Below are 25,171 nucleotides of genomic sequence, written 5' to 3' on the forward strand. Positions count from 1 at the left end.
CCACCTGGTGCTTCCTAGCAGAGTCCTTTTTGGAAAGTGCTGGAAGCTGGGCACAAAGAGAACATGGAGAAAGTCTCAGACCTCCCCAGAAACCCAGAGCTTGAGTCTGAAAATGTAAAATTGGCTCCACTACTTAAATATACTGAAATCAGTGATTCAGGGAGCTGGAATAGCAAACATCTCTGTTGTCCAGATGCTGTAAAGCCAGGGATCTGCAGAGGAACTCTGATCTCATTAAACAATTTCCAAGTCCCACTCAGCATTATGACCATCCTGCTGGCAGCATTTCTTAAGAGCTGCTCTAAGAGGACAGTCTTTAAACTCTGCAGTTGGCTCAATATTTAAATTTACTCTTGCACTGGCTGCAACACTGTGCCTCAGTGGCTGGGAAGGAATTTTACATAATCACCCTCTAGTGTTGTATTAACTGGTCCCAGCACACAAAAGGCAAATGGTCGCCTTTTTAGGGATGAAGTGGAAAGCTAAATGTTATCCAGACTACTGCAGCAAGTGAAAAACAAGGATCTTGGGGCTCTGAATGCCAAGGACTTTCTGTTTGAGTGGTCTCATTCCACTGGGCAGTTTCTGAAACAGCAGTGCACAAAGAAGTGCAAACATCCATCTCAGAACTAAGATGGGAGGCAGAACACATAATGCTGCTGCCACCCAGGCACCTCTTTGGCAAGGAATGTGGGGAGAAAGGAAAACACTGAAAGGAAAACACTCCCTCATCTGTCACAGCCTCAGCACACGCTTATTTCTGACAAAAGGTGCATTGAGTTTGGAGCTTTCTGTCTCTAATTCCCAACCTTTCACAGGAAAAGAACTTGAGATGTTGCCTTAAATGAGAAGGATGAGTTTTAAAAATCAAAACCGTTTCTTTGATTAGCATTCAGGAATCAAAATACTTTAATCAATTCTATGACCCATCTTCTATAAGCAAAACAAAACCACTCCTTCTTCCAAAGGACATTTGAGCCACAGAAAACTTTGCAGCACAGAAAAATAATATAAAAATATTAGAACATTGGATCAGCTCAAATGCAGACACTGGTGAATGAAAATTATTACCATTTATCAACATTTTAGTATCCTTTATAACAGTATGTACTTCATTCAACATCGCCTCTGACTGATTGTAGAGAAACCAGAAGTGGGTCAAAGAGCTCAGCTGAAGGCTTTCCCTTGACCTGAGGCAGCCTGGCCTTGCCTCTGGCAGCAGGAAAGCTGGGCAGGGCACAAAGGGCTGTTCCTGAGAGCCTCCAGCTCACTCTAAATCCTTTGCATGGTGGTGCTCTGGCGTGGCCACAGCCACAACAGAACATTCCTGGCTACAGGTGAGGGTGTCCAGTGTCAGAAAATTCCCTTTTCTGACCCAGAGATGGGGCAACTGAGAGGTGTTTTAAAAACTTTTATTCCATTTTCAGTCTCATGGGAAGGGTGAGACAAATTAAAGAATAGAAAGAATAATAAAGCACTGGAATGCCCTTCCCAGGGAGGTGGCAGAATCACCATCTCTGGATGTGTTTAAAAAAAGGCTGGACATGGTGCTGTAGTCTGGCTGAGGTGTTAGGGCACAGGTTGGACTCAATGATCTCAGAGGTCTCTTCCAACCTCATCATTCTGTGATGCTGTGATTCTGTAATACAGATGTCATAATTCACACCAGCACAATCAGAAGCCAACAATTTCCTAATTACAAAACACTATAAGCGTTTCTTGGCCTGTCAGCTTTTTGCCACACTATGCTGTAGATACCTTAACACCAATAATCTAAAATTCCCCCTCCTGGCTCCCACTACAATGTATCTTTCATAGTTCTATTTCTCCAGAGTATCCAGTCTTATTTGCAAAGCCATCCTTTGAAACTTGTTTCTAGCTCCATTTCCCTCTCAACAGTATCTGTCCTGTTCCATGGCGTTTCTAAGTCAACATTTACATCTCAAAGTTTGCATGCAGATGCACACTGTAGACAATTCTCTACAAATCCATTTCCCACAGTCCAAGAGCTGGGAGAGAACATCTTCAGCTGCACAGAACAAGGAGAATGGATGTAGAGAGAGACTGCAGCTTTTTTGCTGGGAAAAGTTACAATCAGGGTATTTGACCCCATTCCCAATGCTGAAATCCAAGCTGGCTGGCAAAAAGTGCCCACCCCTTTTCCTTTTTGTTTACAAGCAAGAGGAACTTTATGATTTTTCTTATCAAATTTGAGCCTCCTGCAAGTTCTCCTGTTTGGGAAGTTCTTAAAATGGCCCCGTGCCACAGAATTCAAGAGCTGCAATTTGAAGGTGAATGGAGGAATTTCACTCATATGGAAGAATATTTTCATATTTTCACTATCTTCACTATTTTATAAATATATTTTTTAATTAATGTATATTTTAAAAGGATTTATATTTTAAAATTTAAAATTTATATTTTAAATTTTTAAAAATTTATTTGAATTTATATTTATATTTTTACCAATTTTTATTAAAACATTTCATCTTTTCACATATTTCCCCACATTTTTCATTTTCATATTTTCACTATTTTCACTATTTTCACTATTTTCACTATTTTATAAATATATTTTTAAACTTATGTGTTTTTAAAAATATTTATATTTTTTAATTTTAAAATTAAAATACACATTTTAAAAATTATTTATATTTATATTTATATTTATATTTATATTTATATTTATATTTATATTTACATTTATATCATTTTTAATTTATATTTCATATTTTCCTATATTTTCACATATTTTTACTAATTTTTATTAAAATATTTCATATTTTCACATATTTCCCCATATTTTTCATTTTCATATTTTTACTATTTTCACTATTTTATAAATATATTTTTAAACGTATGTATGTTTTAAAAAATATAATATTTTAAAATTAAAAATGATTTATATTTATATTTATATTTATATTTATATTTATATTTATATTTATATTTATATTTATATTTATATTTATATTTATATTTATATTTATATTTATATTTATAATTATATAATTTTTAATTTATATTTCATATTTTCACATATTTTCCTATATTTTCACATATTTTTACTCATTTTCACTTCAGAATGGACATGGTTACACCCACCTCTGCCTTGTGAACAGGCAGCAACAGGTGAGTTTGCTTGAAGGCCAGTTTCCAACAGAATTATCCAAAAATCCTGTTAATTTTTGGGCTGAAACTGCGTGTCCCAGTGATCATGCCTGGTGTCTAGGAGGCTTCTCCTGGGTGCTTTGGTCTGCAGGGTGATGGTGGCAGTTCCTGGTGGCTGAATTCCCCTCTGGTGCTGGGGAATCCTCAGGGAATGCCAGCTTGGAAGTGCTTCCAGGTGCTGCCAAGACATGAAGGTCCTGTGTCCAGTGCTAAGGACAGAGTTGACTCACCCCATGGAAACCCAGTGGCTAAAAGAGAACAAAATAACTAGGTTCTAGTAGCCTTTGGCCACAGACATCTCAGGAATTCAGTGCTCCCCAGAGGGGAATTCAGTCCTGGGAAAAAGGCACTGCAGCCTGTGGATTATCAGGGAATTACTGCTAAATGGAGAAAAGCTGACAACAAATATTTACTCTTGGATCAATTCTGTGTAAAGTGCAATGTTTGGAGCAGAGCTTGGACTCTGTGGGGAGGTCAGGCGTAGGATCAAGGCTGCATTTATATAAAGACAGAGGGATACATGCCCTGGGAATCCTTGCTTGGAACGGAAAAAGACTGGAGGACTTTGGAGGACACACCATGAGGATCATCATTTTTCTCCTCACACTGAGTGTTTTCTCATGTTCAGGTGAGCTGGAGCCTTGTCCTCCTTTTTGGGGTGGTTTTGGGGGGAAAAGTAAAATCCTGCAATGGACTAGTGATGGAACTGTGCCTCCCTCTCAGGGTTCCCAGTGTATGACTACGACCTCCCTGTCACAGAAGAGGCTCTCAATGCTTCCATTGCCCGGATCAATTCCCAGTCCTGGAGCAGAAACCTGTATGAAGTTGTCAGGAGCCGAGTCATGGGAGTAAGTACACAGGCAGCAGAGATCCTTCACCTGAAATGTGCTTTCCTGGGATGGAAAACTCTTTTTCACCCAGTCCTGGAAACCCAGGTTTAGTTGGAGTTGGTTGGTGTTGCTTGAAAGAGAGTGGGTTTGGGTCATTATCTGTAGTTCCAGCTTCAGGAACCTAAATATCTTTTGTATGTAAGTTTGTAATGAAAATACTTTAGGAATTCAGATTTTTCACGCTTAGAGTAGAAGTCCTTGAGAGTTGTCTTGTAGGATTTTGTTGAAAAGTGATGTTTTTAAATACCTCCAGCAAACTGCTCTGCTCTGGGCATCAAGCAGCTTGGTTCATCTGAAGCTCTTTGCTGATTAAATGCTCCCACAATTCAGGATTCTTTCTCTGATCTTTATTTATGTCATCTGTCTCTAGGCACCAATTCTGCTTTCAATCTGCTAAGTGCAAGCAAGAAACCCCTATCTGTTTAAACTTGTGGTGCTCAGAATTATACTGGATATTCCCCAAGTTAAGGAATTAAAACTTCTTAATTCAGAGTTATGATGGCCACACTCCTGAACACCCTCAGAACCTTCCTTTCTGTTAAAACTTTTTAATTCAAAGTTATGATGGCCACGCTCCTGAACACCCTCAGAACCTTTCGGTTCCCATGGGTGGCCTGTGTCAAGTCTCTGCGAGAATGAATGTCAAGATGACATATGGATTTATACAATTTGGATTAAAACCCCCAAGTATTTGGAAGTAGTGGGAATTTATTGTTTGTTGGGGGTTTTTTTGGGGCGTTGCTTTTTTATTTTCTTTTTAAGTCTTCCCATCTTGAGCTAAAGTGTCACTGTAAGACACGAAATGACACGACACGCACACGCTGCTGTTCTCAAGGTAAAAAGTGAAAGTTTATTTTCTGATTCCAACATTTATAGATTTCCAAGTGACAGTGGGTTGGAAGGTGACAGTGCCACCTCTCCAATGGCACTGGACAAACCAACAGTCCATCAAATTTCTCCTTCTCCATAAAAGAGTGGAAAACAATGAGTTATTTACAGAAAGTGTGTGAGAAAGTTTGTTAGTAGAATGTAAACACCAGAAGGCTTAGAAAATCTTAAAAAATCAGGGTGACACTAAAGCATTGATTGGACTGTGAGAAAAGGGAAAAGAATAATCAGAAAGGACTGCTGCTGTGTTGTGTTGACCCTGCTCTCACCAGGTGGACACATGGGACAGCGACACTTACGGGCTGGATCTGCGCTTCAGCATCCGTGAGACCGTGTGCGCCAAAGCCTCGGGGAGAGACCCCTCCACCTGTGACTTCCAAACTGGCCCTTTCGTGGTAGGTGCCCCTGCTGGCACTGGGAACCCTCCCCTCCATGCAGGATCCTCTCAGGAGGGGCTGCAGTGCTGCTGGTGCTGAGAAGTGAGGAGTGGCTGCATGCTTTTGGCACAACCTGCAGCGTGGAGTGGGCGGGAAGGGTCAGTGGTGGGAAACTCTTCTGCCTGCTCAGTGGGGAGGGCAGGGAGTTGAAAAGAGGATTTGTGTCTGGGAGCAGTGTGTAGTGAAGGAATGTGTGCTTTTGGGGCCAAATCCTAGAAGGAATGGCTTATAAGTTAAGAGCTGATGTTTCACTTGCTTTCACCTATCTGGGCACCATCCCCCCTCTGTGCTCACAGTGCTGATCTCTTGGATTTTTCACTCTCAGCCTGAAATAAAAAGGCTCTTGATACAGCTCTTGCTCTCCTCTGAGTCTGAAATCACCAGCTTTGGTGGAAATACATTGTCTTTGAGTCTCTGCACAGGCTTGGGAGTTCTCTGTGCACAGTTACTTGAGCCAAGTCACCTCTCTGCTCTGGAGCTAAGCAGCTCGTGTGTGTGTAGATGGCACCACACAGAGTTGTTGGTTATTGCTTTGCTGTTTTCCTTTAAAAACTCAAAAATTGGCTGCTGCAGTGTTATCCCTGTATCCTAAAGTGACACCATCCCCCTCTTCTTCTTAGGGCAATATGGTAGTGTGAGGGTGTGTTTTCCAAACTTGAGTACTTCCAGGTTTTGCTGCAGTTTTTTGTCCAGTTGCAGGGACAACATCTTTGAGGGTAGTTTAACTCCCAGAGCTGGGGCTGCTGTTGGCATAGCCCTGCACTGTCCTTCTCTTTGTGCTGAGCTGTGAAAAGGATGTGCAGGTTTTCTCCTACCCCGAGCAGGCTCAGAGGTTTGTACAACAAACACATGGCTGGGGAGCCATAACGTGCTGTTGTATAATTGTTCTCTGATTTCTTTCTCTTGGAATTTGTTTTTGAAATCCTTCTGCAGGTTCCCACCACCACTGAGGGCTGGTATTGGATGTTTGCTCTGTGAGATTGGCTCTGTTTTGTTCTCTTACAGCCCACTGCCTCCTGCAGGAGCGTTGTGGAGGTCTCTGGGGGGCTGATTGCCAACATCACCGTGCGGTGCCATCGCAGCACGTTCAGCTCTGAATCCATGAGCAGCGAGGAGGTGAGGACGGGCAAAACCCATTTCTGCTTAGCCTCTTTTAAAGAGAAGTCCAGGTGTCTGTGTGTGCTCCTGCTGCAGGAGGAGGTTTGGATCAGGAAAGTGGCTGTTGTTTGAAATCCAGCTGTCAGCTGTGTGTGACACTTCCCTTTCCATCAGCTGAGGGCTCTGCCCTTGCCTGGGAGAGTGGGACACTCTGTGGCAGTCTGGCACATCTGTCACCTCCAGCACTTCCTTCATTGAGTATGGGCTGGAGAGCAGTGACTGGCATTTCTGGACACACACAGAGCCCTCTGGCTCTGGCTCTGTTGCCAAACCCAGCTCCCAGCTGAGCACATCATCACAGCACAGCCCAAGGACGTTTGGTCTGCTGAGATCTTTGTCCCCTTTTTGAGCTCTTTTTGGGTTTTAGGGGTGTTATTCAGTGCTGACCTAACCTGGGAATTCCTACTGACTGTTTCCAAACTGTGCCAGTGTCCACTTTATCCATGAACTGACTCTTGAACTTGTGTGTCTGCACTTAGAACACAGCTCTACAGTGGGTGTTGTGCTTGAGGGAACACAATTTAACAAGCAAGGATATGGGGAGCTTTTATTTTTGGAAAATTCAGGGAGCTAAATGAAGAAGTTGAACTGTAGAATCACAGAATGGTTTGGGTTGGAAAGGACTTTAAAGTTCCACCCCCTACCATGGGACACTCTCCACTGTCCCAGGCTGCTCCAAGCCCTACTCAGCCTGCCCTGGAACACTGCCAGGGATCCAGGGGCAGCCACAGCTGCTCTGGGCACCCTGTGCCAGGGCCTGCCACCCTCCCAGGGATGGATTTCTCCCCAGTATCCCATTTCACCCTGCTCCCCTTCAGCTTAAGGCCAGTCTTCCTTGTCCAGCACTACAGGCCCTTGTGAAAAGTCCCTCTTCAGCCTCCTTGTAAGCAAATAGGATTCTTTGTTACTTTTCCTTGGCTTGAATTGCCAAATTAGCTCTTCACTTACTTTTTTTTTTTTCCTCAAAATCTCCATTCAGAGCTGGCTAAGGAGTGCCCCCCAGGAAGCCTGGCTCTGCAGGCAGAAGGGCTGCATGTGGAGCTCTGGAATGTGTAACACAGGCTGGGATGCTCAGTCACTCCTCTGTGGGTTGACATAACCATTGTTTAACAGGGCACTCAGCACAAACACTTGCTTTTACAAGCAGACATCTTCCCCCAGGTCTTCCTTAACCATCACTTAAAATTCAGTGCTGTTGCCATATTCCTGCTGGGGAATATATTTCCTGCAATGTTAATAAGGAATAAATGCCAAAGGGAATTACTGCACTCGAAAAGTAAAGTGTTTCCCTCTGCAGCAAGTGCACTGCAGCCCTTGCTGTGGAGCTGTGACTCTGCTCAGGGGATCTCAGCTTGGCTGAGGTGGTGTTGGTGCACCTGTGGTGCTGTTTGGATGGGAGGAGGAATTGTGATTGACTGAGGCTGGCATCACAGCACACCCCGAGTTTGATGGGATCGTGGAGCGCAACCCCTGGATTGCTGGAGCACCAGCAGTAATCTTGCTAGCAGCGAAATTAAGAATGAGGTTTGGAATTACTTTAGTGCCTGAGGGGATGGAGGGGTGGGGCTTCTTGCCAGGTGAGGTTTTCAAAGAAATGTCTTTAATTTCCAGATGATGCACGTGCCCATAAGGAGCCCTGACAGGCGGGGCAGCGCTCTCAGGGAAGGTAAGGCAGCTCTGCCATCCTGGAATGCTCTGAGCTGTGTTCTCCTCTTGGAACATCTCAGGATCATCTGTCTGAGGGAGAAGGCAGTGTGAAAGATCAGCTGTTTGCTCCTGCTCATGGGCAGCTGGTTTTTCCCTTGCAGAGGGGTGTCTAGTTTAGGGTGCACTGCGCTGCCAAGCCAGGCCATGCTGAGGTTTATCCATTTTTTGGATTGCCAGATTTGTGCTCTCATGTGGAGTACTTGTGTGCAGAATGCAGTGCTGAATAATTCCTATTCTAGAATCACAGAGTGGTTTGGGTGGGAAGGGATCTGAAAGATCATCTCATTCCATCCCCTGGTGTGGACAGGGACACCTTCCACTATCTCAGGTTGTTCCAAGCCCCATCCAACCTGGCCCTGGATGCTGCAGGGATCCAGGGGCAGCCACAGCTTCTCTGGGCAACAATCAACACAAGTCTGAAAGCATCTCATGCTTACAGATGTATCTCTGTTCTTTTTTTAGATGATGCCTTTGCTCCTGAAGCCTTCCCTTCAAGGGGGAGAGGCAGCAGCCCTGGAGACTGGAACAAACCCAGCTACTTCAACCCTGACAAGATGGAATAACCTGGCCTGGGTGAGTGTGGGTTAGGGTTAGGGCTGGGAGAGTCAAAGAACCTGCAGCTCCAGGAACACTGGGGCTGCAAAAGGTGATCCCTACTTTGCTGCTCCTACATCTTTCTGATCTGCACCACCAGTGGTGATGGGCTTGGGGTTAGGGTAGACTTGGGGGTGGCTTTTACACACCCTTGGTCTGCAGGTTTTGTGGCAGGGTGGGAAGGGACTGCTCAGGATGAAGGACTTTTAGCTCCTTGGGAGACATCCCAGCTCCAGAGCTCGTGGCTGTGCCTCACCTTTGAGTTGTCCATCCTGTATCCTCCAACACACACCCATCTCCTGGGGTACAGGTAGTGTGCAACAGCATGCAGGAAAATCCTTCTGTAAACTCAGAGTTTGAGTTTAGTGTAGGCTTCTGACCTTTCTACCCCCATTTTCCTTGTGACAAGTGTGAAAAATGCCCATCACCTGTTTTTAAAATTTTAAAAGTTTAATAGTAATAAAATGGTTATAAAAATAGTAATATAATTAGAGTAATAAGAATTTGGACAACTGGGATTTAGGATAATACAAGACAATAAAAACAAAGAGTTATGGATGGTCCAGGTACCTTTTCTGGGCAAAATAAACCAGAAAAAGGACCCTGTTAACAGAGGATTCACCCTTAAAAGCAACAGCCTGTTGCATATTCATACACCTCATCCACGATGCATCAATTCCATTCAAACACAGGATTCTGACTGGGCAGTGTCAGCTTCTTCCTCTGAATCCTCTTCAGGGCTGAGCCAGGTGGGAAGAAGTTTGTTTGTTCTGATAATGGAGCAATAAATTCTCTTTCTCTGAAAGATTCAGGTGTCCTGTGGCTGCTGTCTCAGTGGGAGTACATCATTCCTCTCTTAAAAAAAATATCTTATATAGCATAGTTTCTATTTTAACATTATGATAAAACTATATTTAACAGACTATTTAAGAAAATTAATACAGCATCACTTTCTAACATAACACATATAATATTAATTTCAATATTTGCGAAAAGCCAATCATAAAATATGCGTTTTTCACACAAGGACAGCGAGGGGCTGGAGCACATCCAGAGAAGGGATCTGGAGAAATTGGCTGTGTCTTTGTGCCAAACCAAGTGCCCCAGGGCCACACAGCTCCTCAGACAAAAACTGAAGGGACCTGGGAGAGCCACGGGAGCAGCTCGGAGAATCCGTGAAGGAGATGTTTGGAAGCCAATTAACGGGAATGCTAATGAGAGGCAGCCGTGATTTATTGGAGCTGGCAGAGCCCATCCTACAGAAATCACCTTTGCTGACCTGCCTCTGCAGCTCTGTGTGGGAGCAGCTCTAATTGCTGCTGATGCTTTACCTGCCCTCTTAAGGCCTTAATCTGAAGGGAAGCGGTTGGAAGGAGTTTCAGCAGCGCGGGATGAGCTCATTCCTTGGCATGCTAAGCAGGTTTTGAAGTAGCTGGGAAGAGGAAATTACTTAGTGCTCTGTCTTTGTGATTAAAAAGGCTTGGGGTACATATCATTAGCAGGTCTGTGTCCCTGTGCAGTGCCAGAACTGAGTGCTCCCTGCGTGTGGAGCTCAGCTCCAGCCTGCTGCGTTGGAAAGGAGACAGTTTTAGATGGAATTTAGCGCCGGTGACTCACCAAAAGCTAACACATGTTACTCATAAGCATATCCGTGGTAAACCTCGATGTGCTGGAGGAGACAAGCCTCCTGCTCTCCTGGAAACGAGATATCAAAGGAAAACCCGGGCACTCTGCTGTGTTTGTAAGAATTATTTCATGAAATCCATGTGCTGTTTTGGTTTATCCCCGAGCCACTAAAGCCAATGGGCCTTTTTAATCACTGACAGGAATCTCTGACTTTTCTTTGCCTTTGGGCAGTGCTAGGTATCTTTAATTCTCTGGCTCTGCAGAAGAGCTATCCCCTTTCAGCAGCACCCAGAAATGCTTTGTGTTCCTGTGCCTGACTTCTAACAAATCTCCAAACCCAAAGCAAGATGTAAAACCTTCCTGAGAGCAGAACGCGAAGCCAAGCGGGGAGAAATTTATGGTCCTTGAAACCCAGAGCAGTTTGAAATTTAATACTTTCTGCTTGTTTTAAAAATTGGTTGCAAGTGTCACTTATGGAGCTGTATTTCATGCAAGTGTCAGCTGTGGAGCTGGTTTTTTCCGAGGAGTTTCCCAGGATTTGGACGTGTCAGAGGCAGATACATCAGGAGATTTAAAGAGAATATCAACTCTACCCCCAAAGCCCCCCTTGTTTCTCTTGCTTTTATCAATTTGACTTATTAGTTGCAAAGTCTGGAGAGGAATCTTCCTGATTTTGCTGGTATCCAGAATTAGAGGATTTCATTTGAAGCCAAAAGTTAAACAGATTTTATGTGGCTGAGGCCAGGAAAAGTTGTTCCCTGCTGGTTTTCCTGGGTTTTGGCATATGTGTGATCCTGGCTGGCATTATTACAAGCCATGCAGGGTTTGGTGGGGGCATGGGAAATGAGTGCTGAGTTTTGAGATGGCAGTAGGCTCGACTGGCTTGGCTTAGCTGAGAAGATTTTGGGGGAGGCTGGGGAAATAGCAATTTAATAATAGAAGACTTTCATCTCTCACTGAAAGAACCTGGTGCTGACAGGCAAAGCTAGACAAGTCCAGGTAAGAAATGAAATGTGATTTTTTTTTTTTTCTTTTTTACACACCAGAATGGGTAACTGACTGCTGCAAAAATTGCTCAGGCAAGTGGCTGACAGTTTTTCATGCTGGATTTTACATTTCTGAGCTAGGCCTTCTTATCTTTTTGGCTTCAGGAATTATTTCAGGAAAATTCTGTGCCTGACTTTGTGCAAGTAGCTAGTCTAAATGAACTCGCTGGTGCTTTGTAGCTTTTTTATTTATTAGAGTGTGCTAAATATTCAGGAGGGGGGGGAAAAAAAAATCAGTGCCATTGTTATATAAAGAACATTTTCAAGTCTGCAGTCTTCAGACCCACCAGTCTGCTGGTGCCTGCAGGAATTAGAAATTGAATATGAAAAACCCCATCAATGATTAATGAGCTTACTTCAGTGACAAGTCCTAATCAGATTTTCTGGATTTATTTCCTCCTCCATCTCCAAACTGGGGAGATTGTGAAATTCCCGTGGCATGCTCTGGGGCCAACCTTTCCCATAAATAGTTCAGGCACACAAGGAAGTGACAGGAGGGGGGGGGAAAAGCTGCTGTACAAGAGCTGATCACCTGTTAACAACCTGAGCTGGAGTCTGCTTGGTGCTGCTCTGAATTGCAAAGAGGAGCCTAAAAATGGCTCCAACTTGCCACCACCTTAATTCCCAGGCAGCAAAAGGACCCTGATGCTTTGCTGTTCCAAAATCACCTGCCTGAGGCAGCTTTTTCTTGTGCAGACCCGTGAATTATATCTGGAGTCTCCCCAGCAGCGCTTCACGTCCTTCAACAGGAAAATCAAGAAACAAGTTCCTGCCTTTGCAAAATACAAGTAGATGGTGAATGCTGATTGTGTCCCACTCGTTAATCACACCGGGAAAGTGGTTTTTTAGCAGGAAATCAGCTTCCTTCAGCATCCAGCCAAGGGGCTGTGATTTCCTCCTCGAGTTTTCCCTATTTTCCTTTCAATTGCTCCCTGGCTGAGGGCTCTGTCACCTGGCACAGCTCGATGCTGGCAGGAGGGGGATGGTGGCAGTCCTGAGGAGCTGATGAGCAGCGCTGCACGTGCAGAAGTGGCATCCTTAAATATCAGAGTGGGTTTTTTTCCAATGGAAGAGTATCAGGCAGCATTGGGCCTCTTCTCATCCCTAAGAAATCCAGGACCTGACCTTCAGAGTGAAATGGGTGCTTGTTTATCTGTCTCCTGTGACTACAAGAGCAGAGCAGGGCTCACAGCTCTCCTGGGGTGTGGAAAACTGAGCTTTAATCCCCAGTGCCCTCATTAAAGAGCTGCTGGTGATTTTAGCTGCGGTTTTATATCCTCACGTCGTTGTTTTTGCCTTTCCCGTTCACCCACCCACTTTCTGTGGTCCTCACAAAGCTGCTTATTGCTTTCTGTGGGAGAAAAAGAAGGGGAAAGAAAGGAGAGTGAAGGAGCAGAGGGGAGGAGGATCCCTGCAGGTGGGATCTGTGGCAGGGCATGTGAGCTCCGTGTCGGATGAGCTTCGGGAGCAGTTTGGCGCCTGGGGAAATGCCAGGCTGCTGTTTCATCCCTCCTGGCCCAGTCCTGGTGTAACCTGGCAGCTGGGATGTGCTGTGGCAGGGCACAGCATGCTTTCATCTGTTCTCAGGGCTGGGAGGGAAACAGGGCCAAGCAGGACCTTTCCTGCTGCTGGGGTCAGGGCAGGGCTGGGGCAGAGAGGGAATTGCTGTGACAGCCTCCCGGTGCCGTGAGCAGCAGCAAGTTTGGTCTTGCCCTTTGTCCTCCCCCTCTTCTCCATCTGTTTGGAAGGATTAGACCCAGAGCCACATGGAGGAAATTGTTCCTACTCAGGGAGGGCGCAGAGCTTGGATGATCCCTCACACTTCACAGCCCCTTTGTCTGATTCCAGGAGAAAACCACCAGGACTTCCTTCCCTGGGGGAACAGAGAGGGCTCTCAGCTCTCAGTGCTGGGCTTTAGAAATGAGCTCATCAAAGGATCACACAGGCAGGAAGGCCCTCTCAAAGCAGGGCTGTGTAGCTGGGGTTGGAATGCCACGGGATAGAGATCCCTCATCCTCTTTGGGCCACACACAGGAGCCCTCTGGGGGGAAGGCTTTCTGCTTCAACTGAGCTGGAATTCCCCGTGTTCCCTCTGGTTCCTGTTTCTCCTGTTGTCCCTTGGTCCCCCTGGTTCTTGCATCCCCCATCCCCAGGGCTGGGCAGGATTCAGTGGCTCCTGGACAAGCTGTTCTAAGAGAGTCACTATATTTAATCCCTTCCCCACGTGGGGACTCTCCTTTCTTGCCCGAATCTATCTCTAAAATTTTACTAACAAAATTGTCTTACAGAAAAAATTTCAGGTTGCCATGGTGACCAACTTGCTGAAGACACAGTGGAGGCTACAGGGTGCTGGGGAAGCTGTCACATGTTCCCTTGGAGAAGCACATCTCCGAGTGTTGCACTCTCCATTCAGATCCATTCCAGAGCAGACCATACATCAGCTTCCAGCCTCGACCATCCCTGCTTTTGAGACTTGACAATACATGCTGATTTGTGTCCCACGGGTCTTATTTCACTGCTGTTAATTTTTCTAACAGTCTGCTTCTTTTTATTCCTTTTTTTTTTTTACCCTAATTAGCCATTGCCACGACATTTGTGCACATATGAAATGTTCTGCATGTGCAGGTTTCTTTTTGCAAGATTCCACAGGGTGGGAAGCAAATTAATAAGCAACTTGTTGAAGCTGAATACACTTTTCCCAAGGATGGCTCTGATCTGAGACAAATTCTCAGACATTTCTCCTTCCTCTCTGTTTTTAAAGTAGAATGGAGGATGAGGAGTCAAGATTCAAAGATCCAGCATGGGAAGAAAGAACCTGATGCCTTGGCCTTTCCTTTTGGGTGAAAAAACTCTTCTTCCGTGGAGTGAGAGTCTTTCCCCAAACTCCCTTTCTGCACGAATGAGATGCTAAATACCCCCTCATCCATCAATAGCCCTTCTGATGTGTTAGGTATCCCTGGGAGGACTCCAACTTAACTGTGTCCAGGACATTTCCACCATCCCATAATGATGCTATTAAAACCTCATTATTCCATTTGTTTGTTCTGTCTTTCTTTCTGCTTTCTGTAATTTTCTGTGATGCTCTCGGCTGATTATCGATTATTCAAACGAATACACCCACACTCCGTTCCTGCCTCTCCGGGCTGCAGAAGCCTCTCTCCAAATCCAGAGGCTGGAGTTGAAGCCCGCCAGGAATTTGGCTTTGATGGCTAATGTGGAGAGCTGGGGGCTGCTAATGACGGTGATTGTCGGGCACTAATGGCCTTGGGAGGTTAGAGCACCCCTCTGAGGCGTTCCTCACCTGGGAAAGGTCTCAGCACCCTGTCCCCTTCTCTCCACCCTCTGCACAGAGCCCACCCTGTGGCTCTCCGGGAAATGGAAGGTTGCTGTGCAGCTTGGGTTTGGTTTTTTTTTTAAGGCTTTATCAGTCAAAATCGACTTATTTTTCTCTCCAAAGCCACTCTCCCACCCGGTTTGACTCTCACCTGTTTTCCCCTCCTGACTGCAGCGGGGTAACCTGATTTGCAGGAATTCCCACCTCAAAAGCTTGAGAAGATGCAGTCGGGGCTACCCTGGATGAGCACCGTGGTAGGAGGGAGCAGAGGGTGCTGACAGAGCTGTGACAGAGACACTGATGTTTCCCTTTCCCGTGGTTGATTTAATTTGCTTTGCTTGGATGAGCAGGACTGGGAACCTTCAAGGCCAGGCTGGATGGGGCTTGGAGCAGCCTGGGATGAGCTTTAAGGTCCCTTCCAGCCCAAACCAGCCTGGCATTCCATGATTCCTTTGCTCTGAATGCCCTGTGCCAGAGCCCTCCGTGATCTGCCTCTCTTCCAAATTTTTGCTGAGCATCTTCTTTCCCAGTAGGGATGATGACACCCATCTGTGCTGATTTTAGGTAAAACCATGGACTTTTCATCGGACAGGAACAACCTAGGTGCTTTCTGAAACTCCTGAACTCAAGAGATTGTGGCTTAGGTCTTTTTAGACGTGTCTTTCTGGCCCAGGTGAGCAGAAGACCTTCGTGGCCTGATTCTGCAAGACCTGGCTTTGTTTCCTGGAAGGGATGAGGTGGATTGACAGAGGAAACAGCTTCAGCTGGGCTTGTACTCCTCCCTGTTTCACTCTTGCTTTTCCCAGTTCCCCAACAGGCAGTTCTCAGGGCCAGGAGTTGGATTCAACAATCCTTGTGAGCCCCTCTGACTCAGGGTATTCTGTGACTCTATATTTTGCTAATATGTGATAATTAAATGTTCAGTTCTCTACGCACTCACACACACCAAAAAAAAAAAAAACCCACAAAAAGAACCCCACCTTTTTTTTTCCTTTACTTTTTTCTTTTTTCTTCTCCCCCCCAGCCAAAATGATTGCAGTGTACTTTAAGCTCCTGGCTGCACGAATGCAAATGCCTTCACACCTAGGAGGAGCTGATGTGGCATCTGCTGTGCAGATGTTTATCTGGCAGCAGGGAGCAATATTTCCTTTGTCCACATTACTTTCCTGAGCCTTTCCTGGTCCCAAATTGCTGACTCAAGCACTCAGTGCTCCAACATACCAATGACCCTTGCTAGGGATGCTCCCTTTCAACCCCCCTGGCTGAGAGTTTGGGCTGTGCAAGCAGACCATGAGTTTTGTTGTTGGATTTTGCTTGGGGAGTGGAGATTTATGCAGCAGCAGGGACAGGGAGGGAGCTTTCCCCTCACCCTTAGAGGCACCACTTGCCCTGGAAGGAATGTGCAGAGTAGGAATTCTCTCCTCTTGCAGACTTTGAGGCTGTTCAGAAACTCTGAGGCAGCAAAAAAGGGAAAGGAGACAGCAAAGCCACAGGGGGTGAGACTGAGGTCTCATCATTGCTGCATACAGGGACTTTGAGCTTTGTTGCCCTACCAGAAGGTGAAATGTTGTCACCCTATCCATGCAAAGCAGGAAAGAAGTGAGGAAAGAAGTGAGAGTTTGGATCTGTGGAGTGATTTGGGGAATGAACAGGAGCTGCCCACATGGCACAGGACACCCGGCCCCTGCCCAGACCTCCAGCACTGCAGTCTGTCCCCAGGGAAGGGTGGAAGGTGCTGACTTCCTGCTCTCTGAGAAAAGCAGGAAAACCTGCATCCACGGCAGAATCACTCCTTTCATATTCATTTTCTCTCTTTGTTTTTTTGTACACCCCGACACTTTTTATGCTGACAGTGTCTGGGCAGAAATTCCCATGGTGTGGGATGGATGAAGGACAACACCAGGCAGTGATACTGCAGAAAAACTGGGCTCAGTTCCCTTCCCTCCCTTCAGTCAGCACTTGTGGAATTTGGGCTCCAGGCTGCCAGAGCATCTCCTTTGCCAGACCCTCTTTTTGGCATCATGGCACAGATGCTCCGTGATGGACGTGCCTCCCCTGCAAGTGTTCAAGGCCAGGTTGGACAGTGCTTGGAGCACCCTGGTCTAGTGGAAGGTGCCCTGAAATATCTTTAAGGTCCCTTCCAGGCCAGTCTGTGCCTCTGTGGTCACTGCCAGGCACAGGTGTGGTTTGTGCCACCACAGGACTGGCACTGGTGTGTTGGTAGCCGTACATCAAATTCTGCTCACATGGGCTAACTGGGAATGGGGAGAGCTACCAGCAATAAAGAGGGGCCCAGTCCTACATGGAACTAGCCAAAAAAAGTTCCCAAAGAGCAGAGATGATCAGCTGGATGGAGCCCAGCCCATGTCAGAGAGAAGGCTGTTGCTCATCCTGGAGGAATGTGGAGATTTCCGGGCGTACGCTCGGCTGTCAGCAACCTCAGCTCAGGCTGCTCGTCCAGCCTGACCCCTGGATGATCTCTCTGAAACGAAGAAGAGGCATTAATTGCCAGATCCATGTCCTGATTCAGAGTGGGGAGCTGCTGGGAGCAGGACCTGAGTGCTTTCACACCAGGAGCATGGGGTTGGAGCAGGTCTGCAAGTGCGAGTCCAGCACGGACACTCAGGAGGGTCCCGAGGAGCCAGAGCTGTGCCGAGGGTGGGGAACATCCCCTGTGGCACCAAGAACCAGGGGCTGATCCCAGGGCTGTCCAGGATTGGGAACATCCCCTGTGGCACAAGATCCAGGGGCTGATCCCAGGGCTGTCCAGGATTGGGAACATCCTCTGTGGCACAAAGAGCCAGGGGCTGATCCCAGGGCTGTCCAGGATTGGGAACATCCTCTGTGGCACCAAGAACTAGTGGCTGTTCCCATGGCTCTCGGTGAGCCTGCCTGGCCACTCCTGCTCCTGCTTCCCGCTGGTGCTGGTGCCCACTAGATGTCAGAATTGAATAAATACAAGGGGAGGCAGCAGCTCCGTTCTCAAATTATTCCCCTTTCCCCCCCTCCCTCTGATTTCTGGCCAGCTGTGTGATAAGATGACCTTTGTGCAAGGAGGGTCGGTGTGTTTAAGTGTTGAGGAGAACAGGGGATGCAGAGGAGAAATGACTGAGACAAAAAATCCTGGCCAGGTTGGAGTGCTTGTTTTGCCTGTGGCAGCCCAGAGCTTAAATTCTGCTCCAGGCACGAAGATGGTTTTGCTTTTTACTCCGTGGACAGTGGAATTTTCTTTCTCCTGCATGACAGACTTATCCTTTTTGATAAAATGGCATTAAATCAGATTTCCCAGCCTTGGCTGTGCCTTTGGTAAGAGGAAAGCTAGAGAAATAAATGCTGCTTGTCTCAGAAAGGGTTTGATTTCAGAGCTGAACTCTTCTACCTGTTCCCAGCTCCCATCCCAGCCCTTATTCAGGAGCTCAGCTCATTCACTGCAGCTGCTAAACTTTAGCAAGAGCATCCTGATGCCTCTTAAAGATTAGGTGTGCTAATTAATGCTTCCACAACCAGGAAGAAATCTGCTGCTCTCTGACATTCACAGCTGCCACAGTGTTTGCTCCTTTCAAACCTCCTGCTGGCTTTAAAATCCTGATTTTCCCCCCTGTTTTTTTTTTTTCCCCAGGACAAATTGTTGCCTGTGTCTCATGGCACAGTGGGAATTCTCTGAAGGAAGTGGAGTGCCAGCACTTGGCAATCATCACGTGGTGGAGGATTCTGAGAGGGTGGTGGTGGTGGTGACGTGTCTGTGGGCACTGCTTGTCCCCCGTGACAAACAAGGAGTCTGGGCTGGGAAACCAATGTTAGACCTGGAAAGGGGAGCTTAAAACATGGGTCTTAACTCCTCCAAGGCAGTAAAGCTCCTGGAAGTTGTCTAGATGCTTGTTGGAGATTAAATCAGGGGGAGATGAAGCTGGGAGAAACGTAGCCCAAGAAGGAAATTGGGATTTTGTGTTGGCCTCCAGAGACCAAACTGGTTTAGGATATTATTTATCTGTGAGACTTGAAGGAGGAGACCACCAGGAAAACCACAAAGCCTGGCAGGATCCCAGGGATTACAGGCCTTGATTAATGACAGTTTAAAAAGAATCTTATGTGCTCATGGAGAAGGAATATTTTTTTCTGAGCAGAGGGAAGGTGATGCTGCTGGCTGTGCCTCCTGATCTGGAATGAATAACGGAGAGGAAAAGGACCCCAGCCTCCCAAATGGGAGGCTGTGGATTTAAAGAGTGAAGGAAACCCCATAATCACATCAAGAAGAGGTCCTGTGCAGAAGAATGGGGGCCAGAAACGTTTCAGCCTAGGGCTACATGCCACATGTGGGTTACTGGGATGGACTTGTTGAAGCTTTTAGGTTGGAAAAGACCTTTAAAATCATCAAGTCCAACTGTCAGCCTAAAGATGGGGCAGCAAAACCCCACCAACTTTTTCTGTGCGTGTTTCAAAGGTCTTCAATTTCCTTTTGTGTTTGAATACTGCAGGCAGTCTTGTTCAAGGGTGAGAGATCTCCATTAGGCAGGCTTGCCAGGGGCTTTGGGAGCAGATAGATTGGATAAAAAAGACAAGACAGAAAACCCTGGGGTGGTCTCTGATGCAGGGGCTGCTAAGGAATATTTTTATACCTCTCCTGCTCAGTGGAATGGTCTTCCAGGGTATTTTGAAGGGAAGAAGTTCTGACTACAGGTAATGCTAGAACTGATTGCAAAAGCCTTTGAGTTGTTTGGTTTTCTAAGCTGGTGTTTTATTAATTGCCAGCTTTTTATCCTCTTGGAGAGAACAGAAAAAAACCCCACTTGTCCATGCAATTTTTTCCAGCTTCTTGAGCTCTTTTAAAGCGTTCACAGGTCCTGCTGGTGAATTTTCTGGAACAGGCCCTACACCACCTTTCCTGGCAGAGAGAAAGGAACTCAAATACATGAGGTTTATGCAACAAGAAAGACACACACCCCCTTTTAAAAGGTTGGAGCAGAAGATCTGTGCATCTGCAATGTGTTCAGTGAACCAAAACACGTTTTTTTGTCCTAAAAGCTTACATGCCAAAGTTTGAAAATACACACACTGAAGTGGAGGTGTCAGAGGAAAGACCAAGAGAGAGGGGTTGGGTGCTCTTTGGAGAGAGTCAGAGATTTCAGTTCACTAAGAGAGGATGGAACCAAAGCCTGGAGCTGAAATAACAGGCCCTGGTTTTCTGCCACGACTGTATGACTGTATCTTTCTTTAAAATGACTGTTCCTTGTGGCTATTTCATCACAAAATGACTCTGTAGTTCCTCTCTGCTGTTGGGCAACAGGCCGTGTCCTGACACTTCTGCATTTCTCTCTGGCTGAAACAACTCTGCATAAAGCTGCCAGCAATCCAGTTCCCCTAAAAGCTCCTATTTTTGAAGACAACTTGCTGTTTATTGGAAGCATTGCCCGATGCCACGGTGAGCAGGAGCAGAGATTCTCAGCGTGGTGCTCGTGCCTGCCTTCCACTGACATTTGCAGTCTTGGCTCTGCTGGAGAAGAGCAGCTCAGCTGGGAGCAGAGGGCTGGAATTCCACAGGGATGTGCTGGGAGGCTGGAGCCTGCCAGGGTTTGAATGTGAATGCTGCTGGTGCAGGAGGCTGCCCCTGTTTTGCATCCACAGCCATGCTCTGATCCTGCAGGGCTCCAGCACCTGGTTTGTAGGAGCTGGGTGGGATCTATGGAATCTGCCCCTCTGAGCAGCCAGAGAAACTGCAAGGCTCAAGTCTGGGGTTTAAAACTCTCTCTTTTTCTTTGCTTGATGCCAGGGCTGTTCATTCTGTGGGACCTGTTGCGAGTGGTTTTCCTCCCATCCCCAAGCATTCCCAGACCTGCCACCCTTGGCACAGCCCGGTGGAAGGAGCTGGGCTGGTTTCCCCTCAAAGCTCCCTGAGCCAAGGGCCAGTTTGCCAAAAGTTTCTCCTGCTTGTGCCTCCCCTTTGCTCCTAGAGAGAAGGAGGAACAGAAGAAGAGATCTGTGTTTACATGGAAGGGATGCTTTTCAGCTCTCAGCTAAGGGGAGGCATTTCTGCCCATATGTGAGGTTTGCCAAGAGCGGCAAATTCACTCCTTAGCATGCCATGACGTATGGCAGAGCTCAGGAAAGGCTCAGCTGAAGGTCTTGTGAGCACTTTGCCTTGTCCTTCCTCGGATGTCTCATCTCTTCCCCGCTGGGAGAGCAGGGAGTGATGTGACTGCTGTGCCAAAACCAGACCTGTAGGCACTTGCTAGCGTGGAGCGCTGCCCACTTTGAGGTTACTTCCTCTTTTGAGTCCACTTTTAGAGGGGAATTAAACAAGTCAGCCACCACCTGGCTCCAAGGCACTGATTTTAGCACACAACAATCCCAAAAAGTCTGTCTTCCCCTCGTCCCTCCCCCCCCATCCTGCTCTTTGCTGATCAGGGACAGCCAGTTCAAGTGTGCGAGGGGAACACGAGCTGGGAACATGAAAGGCAGGGAGACAAGGCAGCTCTGAAACTAGGTTAGAGATGAAACGAGCCTGAAATTTGGCAGCTGCAGGCAAGGCTGGGTGGCCCAAGGGAAATGGCTGAAAATGATTGATGAGATAAATGATTAATGAAATAGCGAGATCAGCCCAGCGCGGGGCTGCGTTCCTGTTTGGATCGAGCCAAAGACACGAGCCAAGAGGAGCTGGGTGGGTGTGAGGGATGCAGAGGAACAAGTGCAAGGGCAGCATCTCCCAGAAGGCAAGGAGATCACTCAAGTCAGCCTCATGTTGGCTTTATTGCACCCCCTGGGGTCTAAAATATGCCCCCCTGTTTGGAGGGTTGACTCATCATTTGGTACAGGATTTGCCATCTGCACAGCCCTCTCTCTGTTCAGGCAGCTCAAATAGAAAGAATTTCATTTGAATCTCATTTTACACATTGGTTTTTCTCTTACCTTCTCTGCCATCCACTGAACACCTGGGCAGAGCAGGTTTTTTTTGGTTTTTTTGGTGTATCAGGAATTTTGTGTCTCCTGGGCTTCCAGGGGCTGTTTATGTGGGGATAGTAGTAACCTTGGGGTGGGAGGTGTGTGTTCAGGTCCCATTCTGCTTTTTCCTGGCAGATATTTCTTTCAGGAAAGCAGGGTGTTCCAATAACAGCTAATCTGTCACACTGATAGCTGTGTCAGTGGAGTCTAAATAAGAGATCGATGCGTGCTTATCCCCCCTCCCACCAACTCCTTGGAAGATTTTGGAACCAGGGGAGTGCTTGTGGGAACTGGTTGCATCTGCTGTTAGATTAATAGAGTCAGCCCTTGGAATGACATAACCATGCCCTGGAGGGTTTGGGGTTCTTTGCCAGCTCAGAGGACAAATGCCTCATTGTGTGATTCCGTGTGATCCCTGCTGCTCAGACCCAAATGTGCTTGCAGCACACAGCAGTGCCATTCCAACCTGTCCATTAGGAGGTGGCTTGGAGAACCTTCCTCTCTGGACCAATGAAGAACCTTTTTCTTTCCACAAGACAGACACAGATGCTGGCTTTCCATGGCCTAACAAGTGGCTGTGCCCTCCAAAATAAAACACTGAGATTGGTGTGGGAAATAGCAAAGGTAAGAAGATTTTCAAAGGCAGCCTTAGAAATAAAGAGAGCAGAGAAACTTGGAACTAGCTGCAGCTGCAAAGTCTGAAAGCAGCAGAAGTTGCAATGGTATAGCAAGGAAAGACATTGAACAATAGCTTGAGGTTTAGGCTTAGCTAAGATAGACCTTAAAACTGCAGGAAAATATACTTAGCAAGATAGTAGAAGGTTTTAAGCTTAATAATGGAGTATTGTGTATTGTTAATGGAAAGAAGACAAGCAAGCATTGTGTGAAGTATGTATACTTTTAGTAATTAGCTAGAACAATTGTCTGTAAGCTTTAGCAATTGGCTATAAAGTTTTTAAAGTGATTTCTGACAAAGAAATCTTTGGCTGCTGCTGGCTGTACGTGAGCTTTGCCATCTTCCCATTGTCTCAACCATGTGGTGAGGCTGATGCTGCAAATAAAGCTCAAAGAACATACCCCAGCAGTCCCATCCTGTTCGTGAGGAAAAAAACAATCATGCCAGCACAATTAGAGCAAAATCTGCACCCAGGAGATGCTGTTTGTCCCAAAAATTACAGCATCTCCTGGTTAGTCAATGCCAGCTGGCTGGGCTGGCTGGAGACTAAGTCTGGATGTGCATGTGTGTATTTATAGTTATAAAAGTTTCTTCAATATCTACAGGATTTTCTTCTCCCCCTGCACTCTGCAGTTCTTCAGCTGTTGTTGATTAGTGGGATGTTGATGTATAGAAGCCATACAGTACAGAAATGCCATATTTCTTCACCTCTCCCTTTCCCTGAGTGACTGCTTTGAGAATCCTGGAAGCTGAGCTGGTATTCTGAGTAACACCAGTCTGGGCTCTGTTCCTGCTTTTCCTGCTGCTAAATAGAGTCAGGGAGCTGCACAGGGAAAACCAGCTCTGTGTCAAGGTCATTCATTTCCCCAAGGGCAATAAAATGCCACTAGAACTAAAATGTTGGATTTTTAAGCAGTTCTGAATTTACCCCTGTAACTGTGTTGGTTACTCGCTAGGCTGGATGCAAGCTCTGGGATGACTTGGAGAAAGGTTAAGGGGGGAAAATCCAACGTATTTCTATGTTTTGGTCATTCTTTGCACCTCCTTGGCAACATTAGAACCGTGTTTTGGGGAGGGTGTGCTCTCTCAAGGCTGGGGTGGAGCCCTTGGGCTGGGTGCCACCACCCTGTAAATGCTGAGGTGACTTTCAGGTGTGTGGCAGTTCCCTGAGCACAAGGTCATCAGCCAGTGGGTTTGGCTGACCTCCTGCAGGGCCTTGACATCAGGAGATAAGGAGCTCTCAGGAAACCACAGGAGCCATCCTTTGCCTCACTCCTGCTGACAGCAAGGCTGTTGGGTGGCTCCTCCTGGGGCTCCTGGGAGCCATCACCCATCCTAATTTGGCTTTGCCACGTGCTTGGGCTCTGTGATGGTGAAATGCCAGTGTGGCACAGCAGCTGGGCCTCTTTTTGGCTGAACATCAAGAGGCAGGCAGCCAAATGTCAGGTTTTTGGGGTGGTTTTTTCCCTTCCTTTCTGTGCCATCTAAATCTTTTTTAAATGGAGGGATTAAAACAAGAAAGCATAAATGGGATCTCTGTGTGATCGCTGCGTGCTCTCCTCGAGGCTGCAGAGTTGTGTGACCCCAGGAAAAACTGACCTTGCAGACCTTCCTTGGCTGCAAAGGTGGCTCCTGCTGAATTAACCAAAGATTTTTTTTCTCCAGCTGAAGCCTCCAGGGCATGGAACACTACCAAGGGTCATGTTGGCAAAACCAGCCCCTCACATTGGATTGCTGCTGAGCTGGATGGAAGCCTTTGAGAATAAAGGTCTCTAAGATGTGTCATCCTCATGAGATGGGGAAAAAAGAGCTGTACAAGAGCCAGGTGCTCTGGTCTCTTCTGGGATGGGACTGGTTGAGATTTTGTGCTGCAAGGAATTAATTTTTCTTGTGTTCATAGAAACATAAAATGGCTTGTGTTGAAAAGGACCTTGAAGAGCATCCAGTTCAGGGACACCTTTCACTATCCTGGGTGGCTCCAAGCCCCATCCAGCCTCTCCTTGGACACTTGCAGGGATCCAGGGGCAGCCACAGCTGCTCTGGGCACCCTGTACCAGGGCCTCCTCACCCTCCCAGGGAGGAACTCCTTCCCAATATCAAATCTAAACCTTCTTTGTGTAAGTCTGAAGCCATTCCCCTTGTCCTGGCACTCCAGGCCCTTACAAAAAGTCTCTCTCTGCCCTTCTTGCAGGTTCCCTTCAGGCACTGAAAGGCTGCAATTTCATCATCCCAGAGCCTTTTCTCCTCCAGGTGAACCCCCCCAGCTCTCCCAGTCTCTCTCCAGAGCAGAGGGCTCCATCCCTCAGATCCTCCCTGTGGACTCTCTCCAGCAGCTCCATGTCCTTCCTGCGCTGGCAGCCCCAGAGCTCAGCACTCAAGGCGAGCTCTCACTGCTTCCCTCTAAGGTCTTGGGAGCTGAAAAGCCTCAGGAGAAATGTCACAGCCCCATCCCTCACCCTCAGACTGCTCCACAACACTTCCCTGGCTTCTGCAAGGGCACATCTTGCAGGCTCCCTGGGATGCTGGGAGTACAGGGGGGAACTCTCAGCTCTTGCCATGCTCTTTTCCCACCTGTCCTCCTTCCCTTCTGCTGGATGTGACACACAGTTCTCAGGGTGTTAGGAATCCTGACAGTTGCTGAAGTCTGTTTCAGAAGCCAGGTTGTATTTGTGATGATTTGAGGTTCCTTTGAGTCTAGTGGAGGAGAA

General features: G+C 46.8%; 1 protein-coding gene across 1 annotated transcript; it reads left to right on the top strand.

The window, feature by feature from the left end:
- Window positions 1-3,691: 3,691 nt before the first annotated feature.
- Window positions 3,692-14,495, top strand: SPP2 (secreted phosphoprotein 2; the record flags this gene model as incomplete). Its single annotated transcript, XM_084209797.1, is given in 8 exon segments — window positions 3,692-3,731; window positions 3,734-3,799; window positions 3,895-4,019; window positions 5,222-5,344; window positions 6,392-6,502; window positions 8,156-8,210; window positions 8,714-8,824; window positions 14,279-14,495. Coding segments are annotated over 7 exon segments (621 nt in total). The 3' UTR covers window positions 8,815-8,824; window positions 14,279-14,495.
- Window positions 14,496-25,171: the final 10,676 nt, after the last annotated feature.

Source organism: Fringilla coelebs (assembly GCF_963513975.1).
Source record: "Fringilla coelebs genome assembly, chromosome: 7".
NCBI lineage: Eukaryota > Metazoa > Chordata > Aves > Passeriformes > Fringillidae > Fringilla > Fringilla coelebs.